This window comes from Miniopterus natalensis, chromosome 12 (genome assembly GCF_054644295.1).
Source record: "Miniopterus natalensis isolate mMinNat1 chromosome 12, mMinNat1.hap1, whole genome shotgun sequence".
Lineage (NCBI taxonomy): Eukaryota > Metazoa > Chordata > Mammalia > Chiroptera > Miniopteridae > Miniopterus > Miniopterus natalensis.
The window spans coordinates 65815528-65830942 of record NC_142092.1 but is presented as its reverse complement, the minus strand read 5'-3'; the positions used below and the strand labels follow the sequence as shown (position 1 = coordinate 65830942).

General features: G+C 36.4%; 2 protein-coding genes across 2 annotated transcripts in view; both read right to left on the bottom strand.

Annotated features, from left to right (window-relative positions):
* Nucleotides 1–15415, bottom strand: part of RABGAP1 (RAB GTPase activating protein 1) — a 118299-nt gene that overhangs the window by 49067 nt on the left and 53817 nt on the right. Inside the window, exon 13 of the mRNA XM_016210947.2 lies at nt 14314–14464. Coding sequence (XP_016066433.1) covers nt 14314–14464 — 151 coding nt within the window. The remainder of the gene's footprint in view (nt 1–14313; nt 14465–15415) is intronic.
* On the bottom strand, nt 4036–5241 carry GPR21 (G protein-coupled receptor 21). Its single transcript, XM_087822898.1, has one exon. The coding sequence runs from the start codon at nt 5116–5118 to the stop codon at nt 4069–4071; it is 1050 nt and encodes a 349-aa protein (XP_087679024.1). The 5' UTR covers nt 5119–5241; the 3' UTR covers nt 4036–4068.

Sequence of the window (15415 nt, the reverse complement as noted above, 5' to 3'; positions counted from 1 at the left end):
TGTACTTTAAATCTCAAGTGCTCTTTGTCATTATCTTTGTTTTTTATGCCATCCTAGTCTCTTTTAATGGATGCAAAAGCTCTGAAAATGTTAGTTGAATTTTTTTTTGAAGTTGTCTTCTGTGACTTGCACTGTTTCTATTTCCCCTAATTTCTTTTGTTCTGGGCTCTGTACTTTATGTAAGATTTTCTCAAAAGACCAGTGGTCTCTGGCCGACTGTTAATATTAAAAGTGAAGGAAAGCCCGGCCAGTGTGGCTCAGTGGTTGAGCACCAACCTAGGATCGATCATAGTTCGATTCCTGGTCAGGGCACAATCCTGGGTTGTGGGCTCGATCCCCAGTAGGGGGCGTGCAGGGGGCAGCCGATCAATGACTCTCTCTGTCATTGATGTTTCTATCTCTTTCTCTCCTTCCTTCCACTCTCTAAAATCAATAAAGACATTAAAAAAAAAAAAAAGTGGAGTAAAAAACGAATTAATAACAGTAACCCAGATTTTCTGATTCTCAGTTCAAAGTTCATTTTAAGCCATATTATGATGCTTTTTGTCTCAAATTCTGAAGAAAAGCCAAATGACTTATTTACAGCCATAAAAATGGTCTAGAATATTCCCAGGGTTTGCAAAATATATTAATAATATGTATAGTTAATATATAATATTTAGTTTTTCAACCTAAAATGGAAAAATTATGCAAAAATCAACACACAGACTGATTTTAATGAAGCATTTTAACAACTCTCATAGTGCCACAATTCCCCCATCCTTAAACTTCCCAAAATCTGCTCATATAACAATAAGTTTTAGTTTGCCAATAATTTATTTAATAAATCTTTTATGATACAAAAACACATAGTGAAATTAAAACATTTCCTACAAAACCACTGTGCAGACTTTTAAATCAAACCTGAAAAGCTTATTAGAAAGCTCTCAAAAACCACTCTATTATCTGAGAGCATACGACCTTGTTGCTTTATCTTCAAGTTCAAAGAGGTGGACAAAGCATTTATAGCACAAAAATTCAAGTTTTTCCAATCCTTAAAACACTGTGAATATGATTCAAGTAAAAAGGAAACGCCACTGTAAAAGGCTCAAAAAGGAATTTATCCAGCAGTAAACCCTAAAGAAAGCCCTTTCCAAAATGGAACTTAGGGTGATTCGATAGGCCCACGAAAAATTCAAATATCCATTCTGGCGTAAGGCAGTTCTTTCATCACAGTGGAGCACTTGTTCTTTTGTAATTGCTTTTCTGCTCTAAGGGAAAAAATATACTTCCACTGAAATAAATCACTCTATAAAAACCACACAACTAATTTACAAATACAACAATTAGTATGATCTTATTTTAAAATATACTATGTAATAATTTCAACACAATCACCAAAAGCTCATGCTGCCTCTGATATCAGTCATATACCATATAAAGTTAAACATGCTGTCTTGCCAAAGCCCAAGGTAACTGAGTCTAAAAATATACTTTTTTCTCATTCTGAACTAGTTAGATTGGTATTTAACCCAAACGTCATCAACTGATGCATTAAATATGGCAGGAGAAAAAGATTACTTAAATATAAACTCTCCAAACGTATCACACAAAAACTGCCTCCAGCCACAGAAGACTGCATGAGTGTATTCAAGCATGTCCCCTTTCCCCAACATACACACATACTCATGGGAAAATAAAAATAAAAAAGCAATATAGACAATGAACGTGGGAATAGAACTGACACCTGGAAGAAGAAGCCTTAGAGTTTATACAGACAGTCCAATGAAGAAAAGGTAAACTGGAAAAAATCTGACTTTAAGCAAGTGTCAGTCGGTGAGGGGTTTGGGAGCTTTATTTTTCTTTAAATTACTCAATCTACTTAGTTTCTACTTTAGTTTTAGACTGAGACAGTGATAACATTTCTAATGTAAAAAACCACCACTCTCTAATAACATCTAAATTTGGTATTAAAACAAAAATGCAAAAATCTATTAACAAAAGTTCTTATTCTGAGCTGTCATTCCAGTCACTAAAAGACCAGCATGACTAGCCATTTCCAGGAAATTAAACAGAAATTTTCTCTTTTCCATTCTCACAAAATGGAACCCTATTGGAGGGAAAGATTAAAAGGCTCTCAGCCACCCCAAAAGTAAAATCTACTGATTTAACATCAATTTTCTACAAAAATCAAATCTTTAAAATTCCCATATCTGCGTAACTAAAAATTCTCAAGCAAACAGTGCAAATTTGAACAGGTTACATTCCCCAGCATACATGAAAAAAAAAAAAGTTTTTTTAGAACTGTGCTCCTTAAAGAAGAAATGTGTACAACTGTTTTTCAGAACACAACAGAAAAGGTTTTCCACTTGACATGGCAATTTAAAGACATTGCTAACTTAACTTGTAATTTGAATATGAATTCTAAATTTTGAAACAACTTAGAATCAAAATTTTTAATACTAAATATGAAGAGCAAGCAAGTTTAGGGGAAGTACTCAGAATCTCAAGTTTAAATTTTATAGATTACTCAATCACTTAAAATAAAAAAGTTTTAACAGAACACATTTGAAGTTAAAATCAAATTGATATCTAAAACCTAAAATCATACAACTGCCCTCTATTTTAAAAGGGGTAGGAAGTTTCCTCATATCATGAAGGAAAACCAAAGCATATCTGCCTACTTTATAAATACCCATATCCTTTCTTGGATTAAAAAATCTACTTTCACCCACATCCCTTGGGTTCCTCCATCTCCCATCTCACTGAACATCACCGTCACATTCAGATGACAACTGCTAGCCCAAGGCACGTAAGTCCCCTGAATACTTCCAAAACATTAAAACTAGTAAAACGGAGGGGAAATACTCTCATGCCTGGAGCTGCTGGGAAATCCTTTTATCCTCTTAGAAAATAAACCTCTTGTCTAAAGATAATCACTTAAGAACAAAACATCACTACTACATACAAATGCACAGGATTCTCAATAATTCTATAGAATAAAATCCTATAGATTTTGCTAGTACTTTGGTTTAAAAAGGGAAAAAAAGGCTATTAAGGAAAGAACTGTATCCCAAAAGAGAACAATAAAAGAGACATAAATCAGAATTTCTCCTCTTATACAAAAGTGGGTTCCTTTACACTAACTAAAAGAATGCTTTGAAAAAGAATTAGTTGCTATTTTATTAGTTGATTCCATTTAATCACAAAGAGAACATCTCAATTAATCCCCTTCTATTTTAAAAACAAACTAGTTAAATGTACATTTTACTGTAAAGATGAAATCTAACTGAATTCAAACATTCTCCGTACACACATACACAAAGGCACAGGCAAAAATACTGCAACAGAATCCCTTTCTATGCACACATTTCTTTAGATCTCCACAAAGCATGGCACGAAAAGTAGCCACGTTTCAGTTCTCCACAAACTGTCTAGTATTTCACTGCATTCAGCGACATGGCTCACTGCAGAATTCTCAAGTTAGTATTTACGTGTTCACATAATTCACTGTACTGAGAATGCTCTCAGGAGAGGAAGACAAACATCTGGATTTCTAAGTGACAGTACTGAAACTTGCAGTGTTACACTTTGGCATACATAAACAAAACTTTAAAATCCTGTTAATGAATTAGTATATTTTAATATTCCTGTTAAATAAATCAATTGCATATGAAGCCCAAACAATCGGAAAGAACCCAGAAAAGCAACATAAAAACAAAGACTTTTTAAAATGCTGACGCGCTTCACAGCCAGCTTCAGTCATGCCAGCCGGAGGGAGAGGTGTGAGATTCGACTTTATTCATCTTAAATCTGAGAACTGTCGTCATCGCCATGCATTACAAAACGTGGAACCAAGAGCAATTTATCTTCACAGTCCTGATTCTTCTGATTTAAAAGCACTTTGTGAAAAAAATCATTTCTGCAAACTTAGGTTTTTTTGGATGGATCATTTGTTTCCTATTGCTTAGAGTCAAATGATTTTGTCCCAGATTTTCTAGTGAACAAGGAATACAGAGAGAGAAAAAGGACACCCCTCCCGACACACACACACACACACACACACACAATGACCCAGTATGAACCACTTCAGACATGGCATCCATTAAGAGGGCCTTTGCTCCTAACTGTGTAAGGGTCCTTAGCTATGACCTGACTTGCACAAGAAGTACACATGGCCCCTGAGAGGCGCTTTAGTCCCCTTTGGAAGACACTGTTGGAGAGACTATAAATGACACAGTTGCAGAAACTGTTACTAATAGCAAGCCAGGTGGTCAAGAAGGATGCGAAGCGGTTGCTGTGGCCAGTGGAGCTCTCCAACAAGAAGTAGATGATGTACGGCAACCAGAGGATGTAAAACACACTAGTAATCCGGAACAGGACCATGGCATACCGCTTGTCAGGACAGGCCTGCACCTCCCCAGTCTCCCCGCTCTGGCTGCTGAACCGAGCTTGCCTTTCGCTGATTTCCTTTGTGTGCTGTTGGCAGATGCGGAAGATGTTGAAATAGGTGAAGCACACAATGAGGGCTGCTGGGGCATATAACATCATCACGATGAACAGGGTGAAGTAGGGGTCGGTGTGCCAGGACTCCGCACACCACTGAAACACATCTCCATGATATCCAGGTTTCCCCCAGTGGAAAAAGGAAGGCAGAAAGACCAGGGTGGAATACAGCCAAATCAGGAAAATACACAGGCGTAGTCTCCAGGGTGTAACCAGGGTGTTATAGATTAAAGGTTTAGTGATGGCAATATATCTATCGATGCTGATACAGGCCAGAGAGGTCATGGAGACACTCTTCAGAACTGATACTATAAAACCAAACACCTGGCAAGTCAAGGACTCCTCTACTGGAAGCGGGTAGTGGAGGAGTGATAAAGAAGGAACCAGGCAGCTGACCCCAACCAAGAGGTCAGCATACGCCATAGTCTGGATAAAATAACTTGTAGTGTGGTGGTTCAACAAAGGTGCACAGTGAAATACAAAAATCACAATAATATTGCCAGAAATAATCAATACAGTTAGAAACACAATAATCAACACTTCCAAAAGGCAAAGATCAACAGTTTCCAAATAGCCAAATGCCAAGAGGCAAAAAGGGTGGCTGCTCTGATTACCATCCGAGGTGGAGTTCATCTTGAGCTCACGAGTGATCTCTCACTTCATGCTGCCGCTTGGCCACTGCCAACAGTTCAAAGGAGCAGCTGCTGTCATTGCGGTCAGCTCTGTGTGTTTGTAATAATGCCCAAGGAGCCTCAGTCCCCAGGCTCGCGATGCTGCTGCTCTGATGCATTGCCTGCAGTGCAGTCACCCTTTAAGTCCTTGGAATAGGGAGAGCCAGCAGCAGCAGTCTGGCCAGTCCCAGATGCGGCCATAGTATCAGGTTTACGGTACACATAGTGCCAGGAGAGTAAGGCAAATTCTGGGTACAATGTCTTCAGGTCAATGAGGGTATGGGGTAGGGGCAGAAGAGAAGGGAAGAAAATTAGGAGCTTCAGCAGGAGTTGTAATGAGTCTCCTCTGAACAGCTGATAGAAGAAAAGGAGAGAGCATTTTATATTTTGCATACCAATACAAAAATCAAAGAATCTGGCTAGTTTAGGCTGGTATCATCCCTCTCACTCCATCCCACTCCACCCAGTACTACCCTCAGTAGCACCCCACATAACTAATCAGTCCTCACTCTAGAGGAGGCGCAGCAACAGCAAGCTTTCATGATCAACATAAAACAAAATCAATGGCAGTCAGATCAATCTACCCCCATTTTCCCTTCACTGGAGCCTTTTGGGGGAGAAAAGATAATCTGCTTATTGCATTTCTGAAAACATTTTACCATAATTACCATGAATAAAATTAGCTAAAATAACTTATTTTCTTGATTCCTGTGTAATATCTTGCCTCTTTGAAACATTTCAACAGAATTTATCTGTCTAGCTCAATTTCAGAGCATTACCTGTAATTCTGCATGCTGCAATCCAAACAAAAGCCACAAAACATCCTTAACAGAAAGCCTTGCAAAGCAGGAATGTGCCTCAGCCGGGTTTACTGCAGAACCGACACACAGAGGGAGGGGATAAAGGAGTAGGAGGGAAAACAGGGAGAGGGGGGCTTGGGAAAGGGAAGCAGCGGGGGAGGGGAGAGAAAATGCCTGTGCAGGCACACACACTGGTGTGGCGTCTTCAGCAGCTCATTCGGATTCATCACCAGAGAGGCGCTCCCTGATTTCCAGACGGCACAATGGGGGAATAACCGAACATGCCTGCAGTACAGTGTTTCAAAGCTGTTTCCTCGTCTGTCTGGAATCCCCCCTTTTGGTAGATGAACAGAACGCAAACTGCTAATAAGGAGAAGAGGTAGTAACCGGAACAGAGTGCCAGCGGGGAATTAGGCTGAAACACACTGCCAGAGGGGTAATGCTGAGAGGAAATTCCTATTTTCTTGTAGCTCTTTCCCAAGGAACTAAGAGCAATGTTAAAGAATGAAAATGAATTAACAGTGCATAGCAACTGAGGAATCGTAATTCAGCAGCACAAGAATTTCTAGCTAAAACGTTAAATACTCAGCATTAATATTCCCTTGTGATTCACTGGGTGTTAATCAATATTAAGAAAGATGACGAAAACAACAAGCAAATTTAAAAATCAGTTTTTCAAGACGAAAATAAAGAGAACCTCACCCATTCTGAATACTGCATAGTGTACACACAGAAGAGGAATTACATTCTTCCTGTATTTAACACTATCCCATAGTTTTGAGATGCCATGTCTCACTTCTAGTTTGCTGAGACTCAGTACACAAACATTTAACAAAAGATGGAAAAGTAAAGGTACCATTTCCACCAGGCTTGAAAATTACAGGAAGTTGCATGGTATCAATCAGCCTTTGTATCACAGAATACAGAATCTTATTTGTGCCTAATTAAAACAATGCAAAGTGGAATTTTCTTGTGGCTGTTCTGGTAATGTTCTAAGTGATGACAATTTTCAGATGATTAGAAAATGTGTTTTTAGTGTCTTTTCTTCCAGGTGTCTTTGGATTTTCAATTCATCCTTCTAAACAAAGTTCTACAGACCCAGTAGACTAAAAGAAAATAAACAAATGTTGGTATTTGTAAGCATTCCAGGTCTGCACACCTGGATTACACCTTGTAGCACTTTCCCAAGGAACGAAGAGCAATGTTAAAGAATCTCCAGATATACGCATTTTTTATTTGTTTCACACGCATGCTTTCTCATTGCAGGCAAATGGCCATTCATAATCAGAACTCAATTAATTACATGTTAAGGTCTGAAGCACTACAATTATACAAAGGATAGAAACTCAGAAGCATACTGAGAATAAGTCTGATAGCCATATTTAACAGGTCTTACTGGAAAATGTGGCAAAGTGTGGCAACGTAAAAAGACCAGTGGCAAATAAGCCTCTCTTATTTTTTCCCAACATTTTAGGTACTCAAGAATGAAACTTAGAAATCATCTTGACCACTCTCACCCTCAATGTACTGTTCCTAGACACCATTTCCTAGAAATCTATTTCTACAACAGCTCTCAAATTCACTTCCTCTTCAGTTTTTAATACTTTACTATAGGCCATCATTAAATACCATCTAGACTTCTAGTCTGATTCATTTTTCTAACATATTTATTTCTGCCTGATTAAATATCCAGTACCACATACTTTATTATGGTACTCCACCGTTCAAGAAGAGTCAATGGCTCTCTATTGCTTTTCCAATCTGATACCACTATTCCACATCCCCTCAAACACTTGCCCTCCAGCCAAACTATTTGTTATAGACTGTATTTTTGAATCCCAATTTTGAGTGCTTAATAAATATTAAATGAAAATAAGGAATTATTTCTGAGAGTTACAGTTCAATAAATAGAGAAAGCATTTGCCAAACTCAGGAGTTCAGGCTTTTCCAACTCCTTGTGAATTTGGGCATGTAACTTATTGTCTTTATATCCCAGGTTACTCACGTTTAGAACTAGATAGTTATGCCAATAAAAATATAATTGGCTGATATCTTGAGGTAATGAAATAAAAACACAATAAAACTACAAGCTGTTATATTACTATCATTAGTAAAATAATAGGTCTTCCAAGTGTGTTTTTATTTTAGTAAAACCACTCTTGGAGGTGTGATCAAAATATTCATATAGAAAACTGAGAGAGAGAAAAAAAACCTGACAGCCACACTTTATCAAATCAGTCAAGAGTTAAATGTTTTGTTTTGAAGAAAAACATTTTCTTCAGAAGAGACAAATTATTATTTAAATGGGGGCAATAAATCTATGTCCTCACAAAAATCTATACATTCATTTCCTTTTTAAAATAATGCAGGCTCATGATGTATTTGATTTTTATAAAAGAGAGAATAACCATTATGCATATATATGACTGGAAGGCAACACATTAAAATTCAACTCCACTTTTCACTGATGGTTGGATTACAAGTGATTTTTTTCCTTCTTCTTTATGGTTTTCCTTATTTTATGAATATCCCAATTTCTATGTACTATTTCTATGTATTATTTAATTGGGTTTTAAAAAAACACAGGCAAAATAATATGTAACATGTCCTTAACAAAAAAGCCAGGCCGCAAACTGGGAGGACCCAGGGCCTCAACTAAATGGATAATGGCAGATTAAGTCACCTGCCTCCTGGGGCTCAGTTCTCATGTCATCACAACAACATTCCTTAAGACAGTCATTGGTACCCAATTTAACTCAAAATGAACCCTCAGAGCCCCAGTTAAAAGTTCTTACAGAATGAGACTATAACTGATGAAACTGCCAATATTTAACCATTTCCTGTTAAATATTCTACTCTATCAACAAATTAAGGCAAATCACATTAAGTGCTGAATAAACTTGACGAAATTCAGTAGACATTCCTAATAAAAACTCAAAGCCAGAGATAGAAGAAAATCACTTAAGTAAAATAAAAAGTTATTTACCAAAAAAAAAAAACTGAACAGGATGCTATACAAAAGACTGAAAAATAAAAACCATTTTAATTAAAATCAGGAACTCGATAGAGGTGCTAGTTATGACTACCATCCTTTAACACTGTCTTAATGCTTCTATCTAATACAAAAGCAAAGCCAAACAATTTAGTAGCTTACATAAACAGTGAAAAATAAGTGAAACTGGCTCTGGCCAGTGTGGGTCAGTGATTAGAGCATCGGTCTGCGCACTGGAGGGTCCAGGGTTCGATCCCTGGTCAAGGGCATGTAATTGGGTTGCAGGTTCAATCCCTTGCCCTGATCGGGTGCGCACAGGAGGCAACCAATCAATATCTTTCTCTCACACATCGATGTGTCTCTCTCTCTCCCCCTCTCCCTCTCCCCTTCCCTTCCACTCTCTCTGGGGAAAGAAAAAAAAAAAAAAAAAAAAATCAATGGAAAAAAATATACTCCAGTGAGGATTAACAAAGCAAAGAAAACAAAGAAGTGAAACTGTTTTTGCCATGATACTAATGTATACCTGAAAATCAAAAGATGCTAGTATAAAATTAGGAGGACTAATCAAAATATCAAGAGGTATATGGGTAGAGAATTCCTTATGTAACCTTATAGGGGAGTTGAGGGGGTAAAATTAAAGAAAATAATTCTAAGGATTATATGGAAAGTTAAATATGCAAGAAGAGATAAAGAGCCCGGCCAGTGTGGCTTAGTAGCTGAGCATTCACCCATGAACCAGGAGGTCATGGTTCGATTCCCGGTCAGGGCACATGCCCGGGTTGCAGGCTCGATCCCCAATAGGGGGCCTGCAGGAGGCAGCATATCAATGATATTCTCTCTCTCTCTCTCTTTCCCTCCCTTCCTCTCTGAAATCAATAAAAACATATTTAAAAAAATAGATAAGAAAAATATGAAATAAAAAAGTGAAAAAATATTTGCTTTACCAAATATTTGCAATATAGCTCAAAACCACTTTAACCAAAACAGTAATGGTATAGAAACACACAAACAGATTAATAAACAGAACAATCTAGAAATCAATCCCACTACATATGAGAATTTAAGATATAACAAAGATGGTAGTTCTAGGAAAACAGGAGTGGCACACCTGGTTATCCATCTGGGAGAAAGTAAAATTGGACCACCATCATATGCCATATACAAAAATAAATTCCAGATGAACTAAAGATGTAAAGATATAACACACACAATAAAAACCTTGCAAGAAAATCTTGGAAACTACATTTACAAAATCTAAAGATATGAGAGACCTTAATCAAGGCATAATTTTCTACATAAAAACTGGAAAATGTTTGTATTTATGGCATGAAACCATAAATAAAGTCAATAAAAAAATAAAGTTTTAGGAAGATATTTATAATAAAGATACAAAGGATTAATGTACATAATACATAGAGAGTGCTCACAAAATGACATTTATAAAAACTTAATAGAAAAATGTACAAAAAATTTGAGGACGTAATACATGTACATGGAAGAGCAAATCACTAAAATTTACTGGTAGTCAGGGAGCTGCTAACTAAAGATACGTGGGCATCACTCACACCCATTGACAGCAAAAATTAAGTACAGTGATAACTGTTTGGAGTATGGATCAACACATACTTTCCTATGTTGCTGGTGGAACTGTGAACTATTACAGCCTTTCTGAGAAGCAAACAGGATATAAGTAAATTAAATATAAAACTTGAATAACCAGTTTAAAAAGTACATTACCCTTTGATCCAGCAATCATACTTCTGAGACTGTTCCATGAAAGTAAAAGATTTCGAACACGTGTAAGGATGTTTAGCAAAACACTATTCAGAAGCTAAAAACTAGAAACAACGTAAATACTTACCAACAGAAGAATGGCTGAATAAGCTATGCTTAAACACAAACAGATAAGCATATAATCACATTTGTTTAAATGAAATTCTGTATGAGTACATATGTGTACAAAGAAATTATTATTTATGTTCAAGGACAGACAGATAAGAAGGGTAATGAAAAAGAATCAGCTCTGGAGTCCTTCCTCAGTTCAAATCCTGCCTATATAATTTATTCCCTCTCATTTATTTATTAGCCAAGTGACTATGAGCAAATTACTAAGCTTCACTGAATCCATTTCTTCATTTCTAAAACAGAAACAGTAATTAACAACTCACAAGAATTTTCTTAGGATTAATGAGATAATGGATATGAAGTGCTCAGCACAGCACCAGGCACATATTATGGGCTCTAAACTGGGCAGTTGTTATATTTTTCCCCTCTTGAGATGAAAAACCTAAAAAGTTTTCACTTAAAAAAACACCAAAAAACAGGAAGACGAGTACCTCCAAACTCCACTGCTTATAACAATAAGAAATACCTTAAAAATATATATATACCTATGTCTATTACTGAATGGTCTCTTGTCCCTGGATTACAAAAACCCCATGGCAAAATTCATACATATATCCTTACAAGACAGGCTTAACAATTAAAGTAAGATGAACAAAGGCTTCATCAGTTTTGTTTGCAAGTTAATTTCTTTTGTCCTTCACTCTATAAATCAAGTAACTCTTTTCTCCTCCTTTAAATTTAGTCTTTGAAGAGGTAGGCCAAAAAACTCTCCAAGGTAATTTTATATGCGAAATTTCAGAACATAAAGCATGTATTTGGCAAAGAACCCAAGTCCAGAATAAATAACTTCTGAAAATTAGTAATATGTATACGTATGTAAATATTATTGTCTATATAGATATATAACAGTATGTACAAATCCTGCTGTCTTGGTCTGTGCTGCTATAACAAAATACCACAGACTAGATGATTTATAAACAGCAGGAATTTATTGCTCACAGTTCTGGAGGCTGCGTTCCTGTGAAGGCCCTCTGGGTTGCAGGCTGCCAACTTCCTGCTGTGTCCTCACATGGTGGAAGGTGGCAAGGGGTCTTTTGGAGCCTCTTTTATAAAGGCGTTAATCCCTATCATGGGGGCTCTGCCCTCATGACCTACTCGCCTCCCAAAGGCCCTACTTCCTAATATCATCACCGTGGAGGTTAGGTTTCAACATATGAATTTTGAGACGAGACATACATTCAGGACATAGAACCTCCTATATGCAAGAATGTTCATAAGCAACTTTCCTCATAATAGTAAAAAATGAGGGGGGGGACCCCACAAACATCTATAATAGCAAAATAGATTTTTTTTTTTAAGTGTGATTTACTGATGCAATGGAATACTTCCAGCAACTTAAAAAAATGAAAACAAACGAAAAAAAGAACTATGGTACACTCCCAAAATGGATGAGCAAAAAAAGCAGTCAGGTTCAGACAAGTAGATGCTGCATGCCTATATGACTGCATTTAAAGCATTACCAACTTGCATCAAATAACACTGTAGTGTAAAACAATAAAAAAGTTTTCACCAATATTATGGTGGTTAAATTGTATTTTCTGATCATCTACCAGCAATTTAAATTAACGTATATGTCATTAGAGATCTTTTTAGGTTCCAGCCTTGTGCATGATGATAAAAATTTAATGTGATATATGACATTAGCATATATAAAACAATCAAATACATCAGACTTTGTGAATAACTGATGTTTTGCATGTCACATGACTATCAAGTTCCTATTTAAGTTCACCATTCTCATGGAACCAGAAAAATAGAATATTTCATATCTTTAAAATTATTTGTATGAACAGCCACACCAAAAATATTTAAGAAATAATTTTTGGCCAAACATTTCAAAGGACTTCAAAACTAGAAAAATAGTTACAACTGAGAATTATACATCCAAAATATGACTTTCCAATAAAGAAAAAAAATCAACTAGATGTAATTTTGCTGGCTCTACATGTTACATACCCTTATTCACCATTCACACTACAAGCACAATGCTCTTCCATCCTTTCGGGCCTGGGAAGGAATCCATCTTAAATGGGACATTCCTGATAAAGACTCTTCTATTCTCCCAGGCTGAATTTATGACTACTTTTAATGGTTCCGACTGTGCTTTTTCAGACTATCATCTGACATTTGTCTGTAATTGCTCTGTGTTTGGCCTCCTAGCTCCAGCATTATGGTTGTAATACAGGCACTCAATAGATGCTGGTTAAACAACTATGTCAACATAATGGAGGGAATCAGAATATTAATTCTTGAAAGAAAAAACATCTATCTAGAAATAAGATGATGAGAAAGAACATTAATATTTTGAGCAAATCAGTATCATTTTCTGGTGTGGAAAGATCCAATTTCATGTTCAAATGCTGTTCTTCCCGTATAAAGCTTTTTAAATAAAAATTTTATAGAGGTATTATTCATCTCTTATAAGGTGTTAATAATTTTTTTTTTTTTTTAATTCTCACCGAAGGACATTTTTTCCATTGATTTGCGGGGGAGGGGAGAGAAACAGCGACGTGAGAGAGACACATCAATCGGTGACCTCCCGCACACACCCCAACCAGGGCACAAACCTGCAACCGAGGTACATGCCCTTGACTAGGAATCAAACTCTTGACCCTTTCGGTGCGAGGACCAACACTCTACAACTGAGCTACACCAGCCAGGGAAAGGTGTTAATACATTTTTAAAAAGAAGTCCCACTTTTGTCACACTGAAAAATTCTCATACAATATTGAGAGTTCTGAGAAATTCATTCATAACCCAGGTTTGGGACTTGTATAGCACTGGAGAAACTGCTTCCTAAATATAAACATTTCAAGAATTTGAGGAAAAAACAAAAACTAAAACCAGTAACATGGTTACAAACGCACAAAACATTGCCTAACCCTGCAGAAAATTATTTTTCAAATTCTTGTATGCCTGTACAAGAAACAGTTTTTGTTACTTCACTTGCAAAACCTTGAGGAACACATGAACTTGACAAAGGGATACTACAGAAAATGAGAATTCTTCACTTCAGAGAAATAAGCTAAAAGGAAATCTGGTTTAAGATAACAGAACTGTTCTTCCAATGACAGAAACTAGCAGTAGGCCTTAACTACAAATAGTACATTTCTGTAACACGTGAATAGGATTAAAATAAACAAAAGAACGTTTGTATACAATGCATAGCACAACTGACCTAACTAAAAATGCAATGGAAAGCAATCATGGTAAGAAAGGATCTGGGTACACAGTGGGTAGAGGACATCCTTTGCCCCAGAGGTGAAGTCAAATCAAGGAAGAGAGCCTCTCCTCCTTTATTCCAACACTAGAAATAACTTTGGGCTAGAAGTGTAAGTTCTACTCTTATGTTAGATAAAGGAATTATTTAAAAATTATTGGAAATCAAATAGCCACAATGATCTTTTTGTAACAAACTTCCAAAAGTATTACTGCTGCGGCTGATTTACCACCCCCTTACCTTTGTGATGAGAATTCGGTACTTTTCTACCAGGTGGTCGTTGTTGTGACAACCTGCTAGCAGCTGCCAGACTTCTCCTCGAAGAGCTTCAGGAACACCACTTCTTACTAAGGACGACAACTGCTTTGGTCTCACACTCAAGTTGAGATGCCTAAAAATAAAGCCATAATCCAGAAGTACGTAAGAGAAAGATTCTTTGAAGAGTGTTATTTTTATATGAAAACTAAATTAAACGTTACAAAGACTTAATAAAGGTCGCATACTAATAAAGGAAAAAAACATAAAACTATTGAATTAGATGTGGCCAAGATAATTATAAAAGATTGGGTGGAGGAAAGAATTCTGCAGTCAGACTACTTCCTAAGTATCTTTAAATTATTGCTCTACTTAAAAAAAACTGAAAAACAAAACTAGAAACCACAGCTTTATGGTTGTGGCTTATGTAAGATACACAAAGCAAAATTCTCATCAGTGAGCACACAGCCAAAGATAAGGGGTTGGCCCTGTACTTACACGCTCTAAGTTAAAGTAAATATCTGTATTAAGTTAAAATATTTAAAGTAAATATAAAAATGCTTTCAGCAATTTTTATGAAACCTTACTTCAAGTGACTTTTTGAATGACTATGGTAAGACAGTTTTTGCTACACAATAACATCAAAACAAGTTGTTAAAGTCTTTAAGCTTCATCTATCTCATCTATAAAATGGAGGAGATAAACTTATTTTGAAATGCTGGTATCAATATAAAAAGTGCTTTTGCATACAATTTTATTTGATCCTCATAACAAGTATCTGAGGTAGGTGGTAGTATCTCCAGTTTTACAAATGAAGAGAGAAATTCAGGGAAGTCAATTAAATGATTGAGGTAATCCTCAAACTCTACGACCAATAAATGTTTTATCTGCCATATCGTACCTGCTTTGTGATTTGAAAGCCATCATTACTGAGTCAATAAAGCAGGCTTCTGACACAGAGAAGCTCCTGTGACGATCAGATTTAAGCAGAAGTTACTGATACAAAATGGCCACTATCAAAATATAAAAAGGTCTGAGACTTTTCTCAAAATGTTCTCAGAATTCTAGCAGAATACATTTAAAAATG

Bases quoted from the DNA above. Each gene is read 5' to 3' on its own strand.
- GPR21 (XM_087822898.1), bottom strand. From the start codon at position 5,118: ATGAACTCCACCTCGGATGGTAATCAGAGCAGCCACCCTTTTTGCCTC.